This window comes from Apteryx mantelli, chromosome 4, assembly GCF_036417845.1.
Source record: "Apteryx mantelli isolate bAptMan1 chromosome 4, bAptMan1.hap1, whole genome shotgun sequence".
In the NCBI taxonomy this organism is placed as follows: domain Eukaryota; kingdom Metazoa; phylum Chordata; class Aves; order Apterygiformes; family Apterygidae; genus Apteryx; species Apteryx mantelli.
Window position 1 is genome coordinate 18,859,214 of NC_089981.1, and position 21,761 is coordinate 18,880,974.

Consider the following 21,761-nt stretch of genomic DNA (forward strand, 5'->3'; position numbering starts at 1 on the left):
TAACAGCATCACGGCAGTGAACTGCCTTCAAACAGTTGGTTCTGCTTTATTTAAACAGAGTTTACTACGCATTTTCCATCATATTCCGAGCATATCCAAATGTTCAAGACAGATACAGATTTAGACTGTAACTCTGTGACTCACCAAAAGGTGGATAAGAACAGACCTCAAATTGCATGTCAATGAAGTATTAAATGTAGATTTTGATATTTGATCTGCAAACTCCAAATGATTCGCAAAGAGAGCTCGAAGCTTTTTTAAGGGTGTAGAGAGAGATGCAGTGAAAAAAAAAATGTAGTAACAAAAATTCAAGTTGGATTCATAATCGCATCTGAAGTGTGATGCACTTTAAAGTTTTCTTATTCACAGTCTTCATCCATTCTATATATGCAAAACCTGACATTGCCACTTCACTGTCACAGTCATTTCATAGGCCATGTCAGAAATTTAAAGAGATGTTTCTGTGCAGTTAACAGACAAGAAAATCCTTAGCCTGCTGACTCTTCATCCATCCTAGCTGCAAAGAGACCTGCTCTTTCATTTCCTGCTGAATGAAACACATCCAAACATGACACGACCTGTTAGTCCATGGCCAGGAAAAAACTTTTAACACATTCACCTGAACAAAAGAAGATTTTTGTGGTTATTTACATTCGTTCTTCTATTTGACAAAATGAAAGACAATCAAACCACCAGGCCATTACCAAAGGAACGAAACCCATTCATTCCCAGAATCCTAACACGTAGCTGACTAAATGCTAACTTGCCAAAGCACAAAGAATTACACAGAAGAGACGCTTCTCTTAACACAAATATGTAGTGAAGCCTGTTCTACATTTTATTTCAAAATAAATAGTTGTGCATTTCCAACCCCCTTTTTCTTCTCTAGGCAGTCACAAATGCTTTTTACCAAAAAACTTAACAGACTGAACAGCTGCATCAAAGTCGATGTGTCCTTCAGCAGCTAAACTAGGAAAAACTTTCTTTAGGGGCACAATATTCCTAAAACTAAAAGATGCTTAGCGACTGTATCTATTCTAAGTACTTACTCCCCTATAGCCTCACCTGCTATTGCAAAGAAGAATAAGGTTTTGGACCGATAGAACAGTGGAATTCTCATTCTGTCCTGTCACCAGGTGCCTGTCCAGCACGACATGTACAGCATCTGGCTTGCTGGCTAAACACAGGGGGAAAAGAACAAAAAACAACAAATATTGTGTGAGTGGACGCTACTTCACAGTTTCAGTATCATGTCTTTGATGAAACTCTAATACGTAAGATAACTATTTCAAACAAACATATCTGCTGGGTGACCGACATGCTGATATATAACCCCAAAACAGACAGGGACAATGTCAAGTCCCTAATCCTGAAACAATTTCACTATGAAGTCCTTCTCTAGGAGGACAGCAGGACTGGTCCCTTAATTCAGTTGATACCAAATGGACAAAGTGTGTATTTCAAGAGATTTTCCTAAAAAAACCTCACCAAAGTATATTCCTGCAAGTTTTAATCAACCTGCAATACAGTATAAACTCTCCTTATGTCATCAACGTTATCACATCAACGTTGTAACCACTCTGCTACAAAAAGCCTGCAGAAAGATATTTATTTTTTGGCCAATTATAAAACCCTGACATGTTAATATCTGCCAGCAATAGTTCAGCACTCCACCTAGTATTTTTAATTCCAGACAGAAACATTATTTTACCAGTAATGACAAATTCACATTTTTCTCCCCCTCTCCCAGCTCCTTTCCAACCATCTAAATATAGGCTCAGGGCCTTCACACATGCTTCTCCTCCTCTTGCTTAATTTGCTCAGTACCACTTCAACCAAAAATATATGACATAACAACTACCACCAGGCAAATGAGTGTGACATTAGCTTTTAAACTGTCACTACTGAACCAATTATGCAGAAGGAGGTGGCAGTAGCTCACTCAAAAAGCACAAAGATGCCATTTAAACACACTGCCATTTAAATACGCTGATAGCACAGGGATGGAAGAGGATAAAACAAATATACAGCACTTTGATAAGACAGTGGCATTTCTTTGGTCTTGTCAGAGAAAACATATGCGTGGCCTTAGGAGCCTGGTTCTGTTTCCTGTCTATTCCATGTGTATGATTTCTATTCTAGCCATTTCAAACAGTATCAGTTTATTGTTTAGCACTAGTCTATTAAATAAAGGATTAATGACTTAAATACCATGGGCACCTCGTTACTCTCTTTAAGCACACAATCTAAAAAATTTACCTGACAAAATAAGAGACTGAAAGACAGTCATAACTGAAGAACAATCATTTACAGTATATTATTTAATTCTCCCTGCAGCTCTCCAGTATTGCAAGAAAGCAGCATGTACAGGAAAACAATACTTTTCCCTGAGCCTCCAGAAATAATCTAGCATCAAAAAATGACATTTCTGTGTTTAAATGGATTTAGTTTCTCACACATCGCAGAAGCTGAGGTTTTACAATTTCACAGTCAAACTGTTAACATTTGTGACTACTAATAATGTATATATAGTGCTTGATAAAAAGAAAACACTACAAAACCAGATTTACCACAGAAGTATATTATTCATAGCTATTAGGCAACTAATCAAAGCAACCACAACCATTCAGCATACTCCCTCCAACTTTAAATGATGAACCACATTTATCTGAATAAAAAAGCAATTCCCAAGTCTAAAAGTTAACTTCTCTCGACATAGCACATGCTCCCTGCCACCGGGGCAAGGGACCAGTTGCAGCACACCACCTACGCACACACATGCACTCCCCTGCAGGTACGGAGACAGTAACAAGTCACTGTGAATCAGCAGATCCATGGTAACTTCTGCGCACGTTCTTCCCTGCAGTACATGTTCTTCCTTCACTGCAGGATACGCTACCTCATGTTTACCACGGGGTAAAAGAGCATTCATGGACAACCACAGAGTAGCGTATCGCCCTACTTCTGCATATACAATATTTCATGACACTCATTCTTAAAACACTAATCTTTTTTAATCTACTAGGCTACTGTTTACACCCATGAAATGAGAATGCAAAATCCTGTTCACCTGTGTAAAAATGACATTCATCTTCAGCACTCAGCTACAAAGACAAGAAGACCGTGACATACCACTAAATGTAGCTCCAGAATCTTTCACAAAATCCTCCACAATAATGGACAAGCTGGCAAAATTAGGCTGCCTTATTAGTTCATACACAGAAGGCTGAAAAAGAACAAAAGGAAATAAATGTCTTGCTTTTTACAAAAAAATACTCGAGCAAAACCAAAAGACTTCCCTCCACAATTTATTTTTCTATACCCACCACCATTCTCTCAACTGTATACAGAAAGTGAAACAGAAACAAAACATAAAACCAAGTGACCACAGACAGCTTCTATGCATACCTGTAAGGAGCAAACTGACAATTCTTATGTGAACCAAATAAAGAGACAGAGAAAGAATGATACCAACCAAGTGTATTTTGGAATATCAACTGCAGGAAGTGTTCCTGAATTCAGACCACAAAGGATATCTGCGTTTTGTGTTATCAACATTCAAACATTTCCTATTTAATTAGGATGACTAAGCAACAACCCTAATGGATGTCACAACTGCGATTCTCTTTTCCCCGAACTACAAAGCTTTCCAGGGACTAACACAACATCATGCCTTGCAATTATATTTATAATTCCACTTAATTAAATTTCCAAATGACTAGTTTTCAAGATGTTTTAAAATACACTTTCCGCGCTACAAGTGTAAGGGAATATAAAGGTACTGGCTGCCATCCGAATTAAATTCAGTGTAATTATCATTATAGAGAGAGGAAACAACATCTTGTACCCACAGAACAGACAGAATTATAGCTTAGTTTTGACAAAGAGCTTAAAACACTTCGCTGCTTAGCTGTAATAAAACACACCACAGTGAGGCTGGTGGAGTACACTAAATCTAGATATCAAGAGGCATTCAATTTCTGTCTCAGGATCAGTGCTCCAATAAGGTGTTACTGCAACTGGATAGTCTCACTGTTGTATTTGCTCACCTAACCACACAGACTATTTTAAAATAGAAACAATTAAAAATATAGCCCTACTGTAGATTTTGAAAGTGCTCCATTGTGTTACTAAAGTATCCCAGCAAAGTCAAGCGAGCATACTAAAAACTCTCACATTGTGACCCCAGAAATAACTTAAGACTTTAATGTTAATGTAAGGGAAGCCTCTTTTCCAAAAGCACACAGCTTGACCTTCGATTTATCATGGTCTAGAGGTGCTGGTATTCAGATGTTCACAGTCCTCAAACCCAAAACATGTCCACTCTTAAATAAAAACCTATACTGCAGCACTGGTTGTTTATCTTCAAGCCATGAATGAACTGCAGGTTTATACCCATGTTGCAGCACCTCTAGCCAACATTTCTCTCTGTGGATAAACCATTCAAAACAGAATATAAAAGAATATTGTGCTTCTGCACTCACAGATGAGCAAGGTACAGACCAGTTATTTAGCTGGGCAGAAAACGCAGGTCTGGACCCCGAACAGTGCATACGTGATTAACTTCACTTAAGCTGTCCTTCAGATTCAATCCCCAGTAAATAGTATTCTTATTTAGACTCTGCATGTAACACAGCATTTGTATCCAAATGTGCATTTCAAAGTCCAACAGCTAACCAGGTCTGCACTTTCATGAAGAGAGAAAAATTAATGAGTACTTTCAATATAATAGTTCAGATTTCGCATGCAGAGAAGGAACGTGAATTTTATGGTTTCCATAGCAACCATAACTAGGACATATTATGCATCTTATTATAAAAATTTTTATCATAGATTGCAATACCAAATATAAGCACACCAGGACTCTCTTTGATAGCTTTTGAGAGTGCCACAAACTTCATTTCCTAACTTTGTGTGTAAATTCTCAAATCTAAAAGTTGTACTGTATAAGTCTGCACTACCTTGGTGAATAGGTATAGGTCCTATATAAATGCACTAGTCTGTGAGGTCAGAGATATGACAGTACTATTAACAAAACATCAACAGTATCTACCCACATTTTGAATTAGAAGCCAGTTTGTACAAACAGCTTTTTTTTTTTTCCTAAAACTTTCTCTATATTTTAAAAGCAAAAGAACTTTGAGAAATAAAAGTTACCTCCAGCATTCATGAAACTCAACAAGGTAACTCTTAAAAGCCCTCAACTATGAATCCAAAGAGCTGCAGCAGTCAGTTCAGGCATTCTGTTGAGTCAATTTAGAGTTTAAGAAACAATGAGAAGAACACTCTCCAAACAACAGTTTGTATGTATGTAGTGAGATAATCCCTTCATATATACAGTGTCGGGCCCCTTGTGAAGGACAATTTTCCCAACTCTTGAAAGCAAGTCTAGTGTACCAAACTGATGATTTATAGTTGTAGGAAATTCTAGGATAAGACCAGAAACACTGGCAGCATCACCTCAAATCACAGCCCCCTGTACAGCAAAAAAGTCTCATAAGAGCAAAAAAAGTCTTGAAACAGCAAAAGTTACCTACCCCTGTCAGGCTGTATTCCTGAAACACCCAGGATTTATCCTCATTGGTGGCACAACACAAAGCTGCAACTCCATGTCCCACCGCACAGATAGGTTCTATTAAAAAAAAAAAGAAAAAAAAAAAGTGCATTTCAGAAACAGTATCTTTAAATCGTCAAAACAAGATTCTTCATGTCACATTGTGTTGCCTATCTGAAATAAAATTATACCATACTGTTTACACACTCTTAGGGTGTAGTGTTCTTTTCTGCACGCTACATAAGAATTTCCCCAGTCTTGCAAAGAGTTACTGGTGGTTAACTTTAAGGCCAGAGACAGTCCAATTTAGCTTAAGGGAAATACACACGCTCAAATGGTAACTGCATACAAGTCTTGATCAATCCGGACTTCAGTGAGGATTCTGGAACATTTTGTATCTGCATCTGAAATTCAATTCCTATCTGACCTGAAGAGAGTAACTCTTGTATCACTGTAAGGCAGATAACTCTTTTCTTACAAATATACTCAAAAGCTATTGCTATTATTTTTATACATTCACACAAAGAGGATACGTCTTTTTTAAAGAGAGCACACGTTTATCCAAAGAAGCTGTTTCCAGTTCTGCATGCTGCAACATTCTTCAATTATGTAAACAATTTTAAATCTTTGAGACCTCTGCGATGATGCCTAAAAACACTTACAGTAAGGTAACAGTCTTGCATGAACAGTGATGTGGTATGGACTATTTTATTCAACACAAATATCTAATGATGTTCACCTACTGTTCTCAGTGCTGAAGTGCTGCAATATCCTAGCTAGGTATCCACTGTTTGCAAGGTCAGTCATAGCCCCAGGACAGTTAGGAATCAACAATGCATGGTATCTAGCACCTAGTAAGGAAAAAAAGATAAATAGATTGTCATACAAATAAAAGCAAAATGAGCCTGATCATAATTCCATTTTGGATTTGACAAAATTAAGACAATACCACATAGCTCAGTCAAATACTACATAAACTTAATGAACTAAAGAAACTACCAGACCTATGTGGGGAAAAGAGTTATTTAAGACATAGAACACACATTTCCGATGGGAGAGTCTAATCTAGACAAAGCTTAAAACTATTGTGTTTGATGGCTTCTACTTTAGGAAAATGTTTATGCATTTCCAAAATTAACAACACGTAATACACTACACAATTACCACTCAATGATAAATTTTAAAAAAATAGCAACTGTAGTTGTCAGGGCTTTGTCTTAAAACACAAGTTGTATTTCTTTTCAGTATCCTACTTCCCTAAAAACCTAATATTAAGAAGCATCTGTTTCCGTAATAAATGGAGATGACACACGGGCCAATTGTAAGGACCCTTACCATCAATTGACTCCAATTTGGCAGGGCTTGCATAAGATTTCATACGGAAGTCCTGTATCCAACGCATGTTGCTTTCATTCACATCCACAAAATCAATTGATTTCCCCTAGTAGAAACATGTTTCAAAGACTGTGGTTAGTATCACTACAAAGACTTCTGTTTTGTTTCTGGAAGGATAAGTGTATAAGATTCTGTGAGACTTTAGCTATCAAAGCAATGAATTTTTTCAATTTTTCTACTGAAGAGGTTCTTTAAGATTCATCTCTTCACTCTGTGGAAAACAGATATTGGAGAGTGAAGTTCAGAACCACAAGAAGCATGTCTTCATGTCTTCAGCTCAATATTAAGAAAACCAAAGTTTAAAAAAAAGAGTACCTTAATTGGTAAAAATAATAAAACATCTCTCAAAAATAATTAGTATTCTACTTCTTTGATCAATTGGTTTCACACTAAATCACAGTAACCTCCCATTTTTACTTACCCTCCCATTTTTACTTACCCCAGGAGTAGCAACTTGCAGATTAAAAGCAGAGCTAGTTAGTGTAAAGCAATGAAGGAAGGACTGGGCTGACACACCTGCAAAACAGAGTCCAACAATTTAAGGAAAGAGTCATTGCATTTTAAACCAAATCATACTAGTACATTTTACCCAGCAAGGTACACAAACTTGTTTTTTTGTTCATCTTAAAAACTCCCAAGAATTTCGAAGTGTTATTTTTAAATTTAAGAAATACACAGCCCTCATTATCACTATGTATCGAGAGATACATGAGGAAGATATTCTGTTTGTCTGGGTTGGGGGCACCAGGAAGGAAAGAGGAGAAAAAAAGGTATATCCGGGTATATCTGTGAGTGTAGCACAGCTCAAAACCAGGTATATGTACAAGGCAGCATGCTGGCATGTATTCACATAGTACTACTGTGCACACAGGGACACAGGCATGTGTGCATGCCTGTGAACATCACAGTCATGCATGCATGGAAAGCAAGCTCATACATGCACAACACAGGTGCACATGCAGGGGCAGCAAGCGTGTGCAGAGAGCAGGTACACATCTGCACAGCTCAGCTGCACATGCAGAGACTCTTGTGTACGCACTGCTAAGATACAGGTCTACAAACGCTGCAGAGCTGTGTACGCTGGGATGTATGCATATGCATGGCAGGAGTGTGTATGCAGGGTAAGAGGGGGATGCCAGCGCATGGCACGGCTGAGGATGCAGAAGGCCTGAACACAGCACAGCCGTGCACGTAGGGGGCACAGGGCAGGCGCAGCCGTGCACTGAAAACAGCGCACACAGAAAAGCTCTGCGTGCCTTTGAAGGGGTGCGCGCAGCACGGCTGGGGACGCACGGGGGCGCGGGCACAGCACCGACTACGTGCCGAGGGGCGTGCACAGCTGTGGGTGCATGCCGCGTGGGGTGGGGTGCAGGGGCGCACAGAGCACAGCTGGGCATGCGGGAGGGGCATATACAGCACTGCTGGGCATGCCGAGGGGAGGGGAGGGGAGGCGTGCACGGTACAGCCGGGCATGCCGGGGGGGAGGCCAGAAGGACACCGCAGGCCGGAGGGAGCGCGCCGTGTTGAAGGGACAAGAGGGCTCCGGCGGGACGGGGGTGCCTGCCGGGAGCGTCTCACCCGCGGCGGCGGCGCTGGCGACGATGAGGCAGGTGGGCTTGCCGAGCCGGTCCGACATGGCGCGGGGAGCGGCGGGGCCCGGCGGCGGCGGCTGTTTCCTCATGCGGCCCCGCCGCCTCACGCCGCCCGGCCGCGCTGCGCATGCGCGAAGGGAGCGCGCGCCGTTGGGCGGGCGGGCGGCCGTTGGGCGAAGCGCGCGGCGCCTCAGGGGGAAGAGCGGAAAGGGGGGGGAGGGGGCGGCAGCCGCAGGCCTGCCAGCAGCGACTGGGGTTCCGTGAGGGTGCGGGGGACGTCGCGGTGCCTCTTCACCCCCCTTCGGTGGCCCGTGGGGAGGCACCCGCTGCACACACCACGGGAATAGCGTCCCGCCTGCCTCCCCGGGGCTGCCGATACCTAACGGCTGGCGTTGTTCGAGCAGCGTGGATTCACCTGCCCGTGGATGAGCACAATAATCCTGGCCTCAGCTCCCTGCCTCGCACCCACGCTGATGCCTACCCCAGTCAGTGTCTGGATGTACTGTGCGGGCCTCACCAAGCCGTGAGGGTGTTAATGTTTTATTTCCTCTGCATAGCAGGGCGATGTTTTCATTAGAGACCTGCTTGTCAAGCTTTGCTCCAATAGCAAGCCTTTTTTCCTCATCAGATTTCATATTGGTACCCCAGTAGGGCTGAAACACTGAACACTGTCCTGCTGACCGCCTCCCCATCAGAGAAGGGGAAGTTAGTGACACCATGTTGCGGCTGGTGAAAGAAAAAGCAGGCATTCATGTCAAAATGGCAACTAGTTTTCATTGTCCTGTTGGAGAGGCTACAGCTGACCAAAGAGTGCTAGTGAGTTAGCTTTCAAATTGCCTTGCTCTAACCACATAACACCTCCGCTCTAACCACCCAGCCGACTAAATACCAAAACCTTTCCCGTGAAGTCCAAGCCACCGTTAATGATGGTTTATTGTGCTAGTGATGTGATGTGCTTTTGATGCACAAGATGATAACTCCTTCTTGAAACTAAAGCTATTTTTAAGTTACTGGCATTTGATATCTCTCTTATAATTTGCTCTTGATGCCTTTCACCCTTGGTATATATAGTCTCAGGATGTTGGGGGGGGGGGACAGAGGAAATGCATTCTGCTCTTTTTGCATCCTTTAAGAAGTCACAACTGCTAACAATATGTGGGATCATAAGAGAGAACCAAGAATCTGTCAGAGTGATTTGCTGAAAAAATGAAAGATGAAATACATGGATGCGGAACTGGGTGATTTCCTGGAGCCACTGAAATGAATATCAGAATTGCAAACTAAATAAGATCATCCAAATGTTCTTGAAACTGTCTTTCCCATCCTTCATATCTGCTCCAGATTGTCTTTCTTGTGTATACTTGTAATTGTTAATGACTCATTATTCTTCCAAAAAAATGTTCATTTACTGCAGGTATCATTGCTCTTGGCTCTATAGTTCACCAGAGGAAATGTAATTTTTGTAAACCTTGTTCAGCTTCTGATTTTGCATTTTTCATCTCTATGCTAATTTAATAGATTTGTATCTTGATGGTTGATAGTATGTTATAAAGAAACAATGCCACTATAAAATGGTTGATAGAAAACAAAGACAGTGCAATTCTGACATTGTTTTGCTTTATTTATTTGAAGGGACCTGATTTTTTCCTAAAGGAAATGTTGCTTTTGCCACCATGCTGTCTGTTTGTCCATCTGTTCAATCATATGTCTGTCTGTATCCTTTCCTCACCGAAGGGGTGTTCTGAAACCACTTTCTGCTGACTGGAGATGTCTGGATGTTCCTCTTTTTCTACTCCAGCTTAGCTACCAGAAAACAATAAAAAACACTGAAAGGATACCAGTCACTGCTCAGTTTAGCTACCTTGCAGGGGACTTAATGCCACTCCAGCAGTCTAAAGCCTTTATGTCACTGAGAATGGGATTTATGCTCACTCCTTACTTGTGAATCTGGTGGGTTTTTTTCTCAACCCAAGAGCAGAAAGCAAACTGCGTCTCAAATCCTGTTCTGCTCTTCCCATCCTCCCTAGACTGCCGAAAATGCGAAGCATTAGATGACTTGGCAACAGTTTAGAGTCAAAACAGAGCAAGAAAAAAATGCAGGCAAGGGAGCCCCGGTTGCTAGGATGTTAAATTGTACGCTGATGTCTTAATACTTAATGTTTCACTACTTGGTGGATGCCAATGTCTCAATTTTACCAGAATGCATGACCGGTAGATTTTGTAAATGATCTGTTGAATTCTCTTCCAGCAAGCACTAGTTAAGCTTTGCGGTCTCTCTGTGCTTAATCTGGGTGGTTAACAAGTGTGAGAAGTAACTGGTACTGCAGTAATATCATGAGGACTGTAAAAATTATTTGCTATTTCATGTTGACTGCTCTTTTTGACAGAGCCTGAATGTTAATGGTTATGTTATGTTAGCTGAGTGTTTCCCCTTCAGACCTAGTCTAGTAAAACAGCAGTGCTTATCTTTTCAAGTGCAGTGATTTGGTATCATACCATTTTCTTTCTATAAATGATGATTGGAGTAGAATGGAGCAGGGAAAAATAATACATAGTTTAAAAAGATAATTGTAAACATAGCCTCTGTCTTTCATAATATTTTGATTTCAGGAAATAATGTAGGAGGGCTAGAAACCCCATAAGTTTATTCTCAGTATTCTGTGGAAGTCTTATGAAGTGTAATAATAAAGAATATTTTGCTGAAGCATTTATACAGTATCTACATTTCCCAAGCACGTGTTGAAACCTTCCCTTCCTGCCACAAACCCACGCACATAAACACTGGTTAAAACACACTAATATGAAAAGGTAGGCCATACTTGTATTTCTCTCAAAACACATATGCTGCTAGATACCAGGACTTAAATTTCATTTCAAACAATGTATTTCCTATGTGATATTTTTGCAACTGATAATTTGAGAATACTTAATTAAAGCAATTCAACTAGAAGAAGGAAACTCGCTTAAGTAGTTTTTCTTTCAGGTTTCTACTGGGCAATTAATCGCAAGGTTCAGTCCAGCCACAAAACTAGAGCTGAACAAAAACTTATTCTTTTCCCCCAAGATGCAAGCTTGTTTTGCCCATCCTATGTGCTAGCCAGAAGGTATGAGGACACACAGGATGGCCCTCAGACTATCTTTGGGGATCACTGATTCCTTCTCAGCACCGCACTAGTGTCTGCATGCAGGTCACAGCCAGAGTTGACTCATGTCTGGCTCATTCAAAAGAAGTGAGCGCCTTCTGCAGAATACAGGGTTGACTCGCCAACTGATACAGAAAGTGTGGCTAATTAATTTTCACATGCCTTGGTGAGGTCAGAATTATGTAGAGATCAGTCTAACTGCCCAGTGAAGCTTATCATCAATGAAGGGAAAGATTAATTTTATCCTTTTTTTTTTTTTCCCTCTGCAGAGAGCTATCCAGTCTTCCTAAGGCAGTTGCACAGTGGCCTAGAACATGCACTAATAATTACAGCTCTCCCATCTGATAAAGTAATTGAACTCTCTATGAGAGATATAGTACAGCTGACACTGATGGGATGATAAGGATACTGATTTATGGATCTACCTTTAGTGCATAATGAGCCTCATCTCTTCCAATCATTAACTGGGCATGGATTAACTGGCAAGGTCATACTGGTAAAAGGACATTACTGTGGTTATAAAATAAGTGGTCTTCCAGCTACAAAACCGTTCTTCTTAAGAAAGTCTGTGCATATTCAGTCCCCTCTTTTCAAGCTGGCTTTCTACTCTGTAGAATGTATTGCCCAAGAGAGTCTTTAAAAGCATTTCTAGATCATTCCTCAGAAAAAAATAAGAAAGAGGAAGAATCAAGAATTATAGTATGCTGTGTGTTTGATGGTTACTGTCTCTGCTTGACACACACTGGAGACTGGATAAGAAAGCTGTGGAGCTAAAAGCACATGTTGCTGCAAGTTGCTATTTGGGAGGAGACAGGGATGGAGAAAGGGAGGGATCAAGGTGCATAGAGGAAAAACAAGCCTGGGAAAATGGAGAAAAAGGAGTATAAAAGGGGCCAGTGGAGTGTAAGCAAGCTGCTGGTTAGTATGCTTGTCTGGCCCTGTGCTTGATCACCACCTGGACTAGCTGGTGAATAGGAGAAGACCCACAGCTGGAAAAACCCCATCTGATCAAGTCTGAGGAGATCACTAGGTAATGGGCCTGGGATCCGGACAGGGATATTAGACAGATTGAAAGCTAGTGGTAATATTTGAGTGGTCCGTGAGCGTGGGTGTGTTTATGAATCAAGAGTGTGATGGTATATGCATGATTCATTAGAGAACCTCAATCCTGATCAACTGGAGAGGGAGAATGGGATCAGACTGTGTTGTTCCTGTTTATGTGAGTGCTCTTCGTGTTTCTGTGGGTGCCAGTAAATGCTCTGCAGTCTGGTTGTGTTGGCCCTGTGTGTGTGTGTGTGTGTGTGTGTGTGTGTGTACCTATTGAGAGCACACACTCAGCTTCAGTATTGGCTGGACCTGCAAATGGAAACTACAGCACCCTGTATCTATCACTGGGATGGGAGGAACCCCTGGGTCTCAGAGTTCGCCAGATTCAGCTTCACCTTGCTGGCGCCTGGCAGCAACAGATTTTTAAACAAAAGGAGGCAGTGCTATCCTTGTTTGTTTGATACTTAGTCCTCTTTAGGAACAGTGAAAAAGAGAAGAAAGCTGTGAAAATGGAATAACAGGACATGATTTCTTTGAACCAACCTTTCCCCCACACTGCTTTTTTTTAGTGATGGCAACAGAGATAAGGCACGGAGACAGTGATGCAGTTATGGTGAGAACCAAGAGAGCAAAGCTAGCACTAGTTAAGTGCTCTTGAGCACTGCTTTGGATAGTCCTTAACCCATTCCCTCTTTCATCTACCTTTTTCCCTCCGCAAGATGTAACAGCTTGCACAGGATGTCCTCTGTTCAGCAGAGTCATCAAGGTTTCAGTCACAGGTATGAATGGTCAGAGCCTGTGACACCAGAATGCGCTGGAGAGAATTATTCGAGGGAGGAGAGTGAAGCAGCCTCAGCTGAATTTTCTGCCCATCACCCATCTTTTAAGAGAAATACCATTGGAAAACCTGCCTGAAAGCTTACCCAGAGGAGAGCAGCTCAACAGCAAATGTGATTTCCTTTGGGGCTTTATTTTTACTCAGTTTCTGCTCGTGCCCTGCCTGGAACTTTGTAATTCAGTATACTTCTGGTTCAGGTGGCCAGTGCCTATGCCATTCAAATGCTGAGTGTCTCCATGAAGAAAACTACCACCATCTCCAAATTTTATCAGATTCTGGATTCAAAGCAGAATGAGAGATGTGTGTGGAGACTTTTTTTTTGCCTGTAACTAGAGTCTGCAGTAGGTAAAGACTATGGAAAATCAAGTGCAAATGACATGGGAGAGAAAAATGACCTAATATCCTGCATTAATTGAGTGTTTAAATTAGACACCATTGGATCTCTGTTTTCTATCTTTGCAAGGCTGAAGAGTTTATTCCACTTGCAAATATAGCCGTTAGCCTTAGGAAAGGAGATAGTTTTGGTTTCCTAAACAATCTGGCTCATATGGGTCTGCACACTTCACCTCCAGAAAGTCTGTGAAATTTTTTAGCAAATATTCGTGCCGTTCAGAAAATCCACCCTGCTCCTAAAGTAAAATGAAATTGCCCTGCACACAAGGGCTTAAATAAAAGTTTGGAAAAACATTTGAGACTCGCACTACAATCTGTAACCCTTTTTAAGGAAGGTGCTAGGCTGGATGCTAAGCATTGGTCTTTCCAAACCCGAAACAGGTTGGCAGCGGGGACATGAATATGATTCTAAAGCACCTGAACCCTGTTTCCTCAGGTTACCTGGTGCCTGACTGCTTTGAAGACACTGCTTAAGAATAGCTTGGGACTTTAAGATGCATAGATGATAATACTCATTACAGCACGTAGGAAGTGACCAGTCATTCCCCTTGCAGCTATTTCAGGGTCTGGGAATGAGGCAATTTGGAACCTGCTTTTCCAACCTGACACTAACTTAGAAAGTCTCCCTGCTGGGAAAGCCCCTTTGTTAACCAACTTCGTGACTGTTAACATGTTTTTTTCATTGCCGAAGAAAGACTGGAGCAGGAGGCTGAGATCTAGCCTTTCGTGAAATGGAAGAGCTTTATTTTCTAGACAACTGCTGAAGCAAACCAGTTTCTCACCTTCATTGCTTAGTTCACCTGTATGTGAATTTCTGCTGCCAGAAGGCCCTGCTGAAATGGAGACTCTTTCAAAATGATCTGTAATATATACAGTGGCTGAGAGCCATTTGCTCTAGAAAGAGGTGTTTTTCCTGCCTTTGCTAGTAGCTGGTCAGCAATCCCAGGAAGCAGCATGCTACAGATCCTAAGCACATTGTGCTCATTGGCATCAATCACATCTTTTTAATTTCCAGTTGCTGTGAACAACATTTGGAAAGTTTCACATATGTTATAAGGCCACTGCTTTAGATGCTGACAGCAGAGGCTGAGAGCCCCTAACATGATTACAGATGGGTTCTCCGCATCTCCTTGACGGAATTCAACTGTTGAAAGGAGGACTTCTTTGCCTCAGATGAGTTTTCCCACCCCTTTAGCCAACAGTGAATCATCCTAGCCAGAGAAAACTGTCAGGCCTTCTATAAAACCAGCTCTACCATATGCACCTTCAAGTTATACAATGCTATATATTATTAATACTCTGTGTATGGACATGCTTTGCATATCTGCAAATAAGCTATTGCAGGATTGTACCTACTTATTGGGACATTTGGGACCAAACAAGAGCATTTCTGATAAATTTTTTCACTCTCTGTATATTTGTCAATAATGTTGCTGCCTTCCTTGGCAGTGAGAACACATTTTTGTTTAAAGAAGAAACAATGGGAGGATTCCCCAGGCCATCCTTCCTCCTCTCTGTAGAGCAAGCAGCACTGTTTCATCCCAGACTGGAGAGGACATTTTGGCCAGGTACCTCCACTGATTTCAAACTATGGGGAAGCCTTCCAGATCGGAGTATCACTTCTTGCTGCACCGTCCCTGCTGCCTTTCCAGTCATGTCTGCATACCCCGCCTTCTGTTAAGAGGAGATGGGTCAATCTGTCACTGGAAAGGGGTGAGTTTGCCCCAGCCTAGTAACTGAAGAAGAGTATCAGTTCCTTTGAGACAATACTCTCTCCTCACCCTTACAAAGCAGGAGAGATTTCCATCTCCTCCTGCATGGCTTATCCACTACTCATCGGGCACATCTATGCACTGTTTCTTGCACCTTAACTGGAGGCAGTGGGGAGGACCAGGCATCTACCTCTACCAGCTTCTCGGATTCAGGATTCAGACTCAGACAAGAAGAATCTACTTACTCCTCTGCTTCCATGAATATTAAGACAATCTAAAACTTGAGTCTTCAGCTGAGTTTCTGCAGCAAAAATCTCACATATTTAAGGCTTTTGCAACTAAAAGCTGTCCCTTTTTCCTGACCCCCAAGGAGTTTCTAATATTTGTCTTCCCAGTTCCTAAGAAATTCATTTCCAGAAGCCTGCAGACTTTGCAGAGACCCCATTCACAGCTGGTACAATGTAACGACAACTCATTTACCATGACATGCGCTGCTGAAATCCTCCTCCCTTCTGACTGGTCAGACAGGAATCCTCTGGCTCTCACTGATGAGCGGAGAATCCTACAGTCATCAGTCAGATGCTCAAGGGACTGCTTGTTCCTTGTGAGGATGGACATTCCTGGGCCAGTTAAAAATGAAAGCAAGTAAATCAGAAAGCACCCTAATTTGATGGGTGAGGGATCAACATTTTATACAACAAACAACCATGCAGCAAAGCCTGGAGACTGGCCTGTAGAATGAGGGATCATTGGGATCAAAAAGGGTTTTCTGTGTGACTCTGGGTAAGTCATTTAATTGCTCTACGCTTGAGTTCCTCTGTGGAAATAATAATAATCGTCCTTGGTTTGCTTTACTTCAGTAGGTTGGAATTTATTTGGGGCAGGGACTGCCTTTCACTACAGTTCTTACTGGGATCTCTAATACTAGCATAATATTCAGCCTGCAGGAAACATTTTCATGACTAAGGAGTGAGAGAAAGAATAGCCATTTTCACTTACACACCCAAATACACAAAGATGCTCACGTGAGGAATTATACAATATATCTATGTATATATATATATCTATATATAGTTTATTTCTCACAATCCTGGTAAGAGTTACAGGTGTATTGGGAATCATTTACAGTTTCACAGCATATGGAGTGGCCATACAGCTTCTGATGTGAGTAACATACAGTGTGTAGAGAGCACACGTTTCCAACCCATCCACCCACCATTCATACAATGGGTTTTCAAAGCTAATACTAGATTCAGCTACGTAGAAAGCCTGGAAAATGTTAGGGAACAGCGTTGGGTGTCATACAACACTGTCAGTCACAATGGGACAAGCTAAACTACTTTAATTTTCAATCTAGTATTTCTAGTCTACCTGCATTATTGCATTTATACGCTTTTTTTTTTAAATTAAAGTAAATAGAATACTATATGGGAAAGGAAAAATTCTTGACTATTTTAGGATTTGAGCTGCAGCCCATACAAAGTGTCCATAGAAGCATAGACAAGATTATAAATTCAACAAGGTATAAATTAGCTGTATAGCTTTGTGTGTAGGTAGGTGTCCATTTCCCTCCAGGAAATGTATCTAGCAGCATATTGTTTCTGAAAATAAAAAACCAAACCTGTATGTTGAACACAGGTAAATATGTGTAAGTGACAAGCAGGTCTGTTTCTACAGGGAAGAAATCAAGGTGTCACTCTGTAATACTATTAATTGGAAAACACATTCAGGGTCTGATTCAAAACCCACTGATATCAGTGGAAAGGTGCCTGTGGCTTCAAACATGTCATCAGGCATTTCCCCCCTAATAATATCCGAGCCTTTCCATTTGACTTCCAAAGGGCTTTGGGTCAGTCCCTGGAAAAGTAATAGAATCAAAGCAAAACAAAAGAAAAAAATCCCCTGTAATCTGACCTTCGAGTTCCCTTTCTCCAATTTTACTTTCTCCACAAGTTTGTAAACAACCTGCACCTACCACGAGAAGAGAGTTGATTTTTACTGGAGAGTTGAGATTGCACCTTTAAAAGATTCCAATTGAGAGAGTCCTTACCAGTGACTCAGGAAAAGGTGCCAGGGTTAAGAAGGGCTGCTCAAAAATTAATAAAGCCACATGTTTTGTTTATTTTTTTGGTTTTTAATACAGGAAATTTGTATGACATCCTCCTTCTTATCAAATTACCCCAAAAACTTGACTGCTTGAAGCTCCTATGTCAAAACCAGGGATATGATGCAGGTCTTTACTATTGCAAAGATAACTAAACATTCCTCTCTTCCTGCTGAGAATTTTGGTACTGTAGCATCATCATGCACAGACAGGAACAACCAAGAACTTCTATTCTTGGGATCCTGGCCTGGAGCTCTGCATTATGAGAAACCAAAGGAGAATGGAAATGATCACAAATTTCAAGATGGGAGCAACTGAAGAAGAAATGGGAACAAGAGAAACATGTAAAAATTCTGTTTGTCCAAATTCTATTTAATCCAAATTATATTTTTAGCAAAACCTGATCTATTTAGTCAGAAGAGCATAGCATCAAACAGCATAGAGTATGACTCGCAGTGTGCTGCCTATCAGGGCATTTGAACAGAACAAACACTTTACAAAATAGCAAGCAGAACAATAGTGCAGGGTAGAGCCAAACTCATGTATTTGGAAAATCAATGACTATGATCTGTCATATCACCTGTGTACTTTGAGTATCAACTTATCAGCAAGATTAGTTGAATGAGGCATGGATTTTCATGGCCCAGCAGTCTTGCGTTACTTTATGGAATGGTAACACTTGAGCAGCCCAGTTAAATGGAAAAATCCTTGCATCTTCTGTGCCCTTGATCCTGCAGCTAATGGGGAATAAAAGAGAGCTGCAGCATGTTCCATGCATGTAAGCTGATTCTTTAAGGCCCACTGAAATGCCAGTCATTGACTTCAGCTGAGAGTAAGCCCTCAAGTGTTTGAGAACCTCACTTCTGTGCCTGTATTTTTGCTGCTCCAGTAACGGAAGGACCAAAGAGGCACAAGCTTCAGCCTCATGTAGTGTATGCAAGTACTGCGTCAGCATCTATTCAATAGCCTGGCCAGAACATCTCACACCTGACTGGCAGGCAGCCTGCAGGACTTTGATCTTCAGCCAAGCTTGTGACCTTGCAGTGGTTCACTGACATGGAAAAGCAAGGACAAGAAAGAGACCTGCCAGCTACAGGTTCAGTGCTCTCAGGTGCTGAGCTTCTGTGGCAGAGGAGAGCACACAGCATTTTGCAGTCTCCAACCCTCAAACTAACTCAAGAGCCTTAGCAATTAGAGCAGATGAAAACCACATATGTTCCCTGGTGAGCTACACAGTCTTTGCATTCCCCTGGGTGCTCAGCAGCTGAATGTTTGCTATATCTTTTGAATGGGGCTACCCAAAATCTACCTCTGCACTGGGGCAGGGTTTCTGCCTAGTTGTGGAGGGGCCACATGTGCAAAATTGCCTTGGAAAAAAATAGGGAAAGGAAAGGGAATACAGTTCAATAGCTGAAGAAGCAGTAAAGCGCAAGCAAAGCAATGAATCAAGCAGATCTTCGGAAACCAGTGTAGCCAGGTAGGTTGTACCCGTTGAGGATCTGGTATGGGCAGACAGTCTAGGAATTTGGGCAGAGAAAGGGAAATCGGTCACATGGCTGGACTGTTGATCTAAAATAGAGGAGGAAAAAGTCCTCATCGTAAAAGCCCTTGCTCAAGGGATAAAAGCACTGGATTAAACTTCCCATTGCCAGTCAACCAAGGCAATGTGATCTGAGCTAATCGCAGGAAGATGCAATAAAAGATTAAGAAAAATGACATTGGAACTGGCTCAGCCAAGTCAAACTGAATGGCACAGACTGAATGTTCCAAGCCAATGTCTCTCAGCCAAATTGCAGTACCATTGATAGTACCTGTCATCATCATCTGTACTGGTGAAATCAAGATATCATAACCTAACTCAAGGAGAGCAACATTCTGTACAACTACATTCAGTTTGATGAACTTAGATTAAGTACCATCTCATTTTTGCCACATGTTCACCATGAGAGCTAAGATGCTTTATTCTGTGCTCTTTGCCCTTAATGCAGCTTAAAAAATAACTTTCCATTAATAACATCAAATAATATTTCAAACAGATGAACTTTGTGAGAGAACTAAATTCCAATCGAAACGAGACAGATGAGGTTTGAAAAAGAATGAGAAGCCAAAAAGAGCCATTGCAGGACAAGTGCTTAGGGATAGATTATGAACTGAAAACAGAGCAGCAATATTTAATCCACAGAACTAGGCAGACAGTGTTCATATTGTCCTCTTCTGGCTTCTTTGTAATCCACAGAGCATAATTTCTGAAGTAAAAGTAAGTGGTACTGTATACCCTGGCCCAGAAGATTGCTGTACTCCGCAGTGGAATTGTTGTCAAAGGAGTGCCAGTCATAAGTCCTAAAATGTGCAGACAGTCCAGGTCAGCCCTTCAACATCAGTGGGTTGCTCCATGAAAGAATAAAGGACCAAATCCCTCTGGTGTAAATGTCAGGAAATGTCCTGATTCTGGGCTTCCAAAACTGAGAAATTAACTGCAAATTTAGATACAGAGTTTTGATTATTTATGCCAGAGCCAACCCCCTTCACAGAGGGAGATGCCCGACTTCTAAGGCAGAACCATGGTTTTTGTTTTTCATAAAACCTTTAACATTGAGCAGTGCTAACAAAAATGCATTTGGAAAAGCCAGTTAGCAAAGTTTAATTTTAATGGCTTTTAAGGAATTGGTCATTTCTGCTTTTGCCTTAGAAAAAAATAGAAGTGAATAGGCTATAAAAATTAATGTGTCCTTAACAAAATTGTTAAGATAATGATGTCATGTATTTTTTCTGCATTTTTTTGCACTGTTTTTCATATCCTCTCAGAAGCACTGAATTGAAGCACTGAATCAGCTGTAGAGGTGATTCAAATTCTTGGAATTTCACTTTTTGGATATGTTTTTCATTGTCTTCCTTTTTTGTTTGTTTTTTGAAGGATAAATTTTCTTTCAAGTCTTCAGGATTACTTTTGACCAGTTTGAACAGTCAGAAATGTTCAGCGTTCTAAACCTCAGTGGCATTTCCAGAAAAGGAAGGGAATTTTTAAAGGCAGGAATCTTTTCCTCTCACCAGCTCTGGGTTTTTTCCTTACACTGTTATTTATACACAAATATTAATGTAGGTATAAGCATGGCTATGAGCATGACTGCCTCAGTTAATACTTCATTTATATACTCAGCAGAAGGACTAAGAAATATTTTTGTCAGTTTAAAAAAACATGCCACTGAAATGGCTTTATATTTTACAGTGACCTGCAATCATATCCCTGCTGCCAATAAGATCTTAAGACCTGATCATGATATATTGAAACCAATGGAAAAAATTCCCCTTGTTTTCAGTAGCCTATGGATCAATCCCTAAAGCTTTGATTCAGCAAAGACATAAATACATTTTGCATTTATCACTGAACCTAATGAAGCTAAAAAGTGCTTAACGGCAAGCAATTGTTCAGTGCTTTGTTAAGTTTGAGCCCGAGAGGTGATCAGCACCTGCAAGAATGCATTCTTACCATCTTGAAAATGCTGTTATATTATCCTTTGGCTTCCAGATTTGTTTGTATCCTTCTGCAGAACTGTTAAGAGTAAGAGGATTTATCCATAGCCTGTTAAATCAGTAGAAAGAGGAAGCGGAAATGTAATTCATTTCAGCTTTCTTGAAGTTAGAAACTTGGAAAACCTTCTACTGAGTTGCCCAAGAGACCATAACAACATCTTTGTATTAGACTAAAACTTACAGCTCCTTAAAAATAGATTGAGATCAAGCGTAGTAATTGAACCTATAGTTTTAGTGATAAGCTGCAATGTCTGTGAAATCAGTTTTTCAAATTTCTAATTTATAGACTTTATCAAAAGAGTAAACTAGCAATCTAGATCTCTTCAAATTCCAAGCGCAGAATCTTATCAGTTTTAAGCATTAATTCATTCTCCCGATAGAGATATCACTAAAAGGACTTCATATCACAAACACCACACAAAGAATAACATCAAGCAAATAACAGCATGTGC

General features: G+C 41.0%; 1 protein-coding gene across 3 annotated transcripts; it reads right to left on the reverse strand.

Moving 5' to 3' along the window:
- On the reverse strand, positions 1 to 8,648 carry GATD1 (glutamine amidotransferase class 1 domain containing 1). Of its 3 annotated transcripts, none has more exons than XM_067295832.1 (8): positions 8,528 to 8,648; positions 7,389 to 7,465; positions 6,890 to 6,995; positions 6,298 to 6,405; positions 5,538 to 5,632; positions 3,133 to 3,226; positions 1,066 to 1,177; positions 1 to 544 (listed from the first exon to the last, which is right to left on the reverse strand). In XM_067295832.1, the coding sequence occupies exons 1-8, from the start codon at positions 8,628 to 8,630 to the stop codon at positions 538 to 540; spliced, it is 702 nt and encodes a 233-aa protein (XP_067151933.1). In that variant the 5' UTR covers positions 8,631 to 8,648; the 3' UTR covers positions 1 to 537. The 3 variants fall into 3 exon arrangements, with proteins under 3 accessions (XP_067151933.1, XP_067151932.1, XP_067151934.1); XM_067295831.1 differs by having other exon boundaries at positions 1 to 547; XM_067295833.1 differs by having other exon boundaries at positions 1 to 619.
- Positions 8,649 to 21,761: the final 13,113 nt, after the last annotated feature.

What these genes read in the sequence shown, in the direction of transcription:
- GATD1 (XM_067295831.1), bottom strand. Translation starts at nt 8,630, where the DNA reads ATGAGGAAACAGCCGCCGCCGCCGGGCCCCGCCGCTCCCCGCGCCATG. An exon ending in CGCCAGCGCCGCCGCCGCGG is followed by an intron (nt 7,466 to 8,527) that starts GTGAGACGCTCC and finishes TCTGTTTTGCAG; the next exon opens with GTGTGTCAGCCCAGTCCTTC. An exon ending in TTCTGGAGCTACATTTAGTG is followed by an intron (nt 1,178 to 3,132) that starts GTATGTCACGGT and finishes CCCTGTGTTTAG; the next exon opens with CCAGCAAGCCAGATGCTGTA.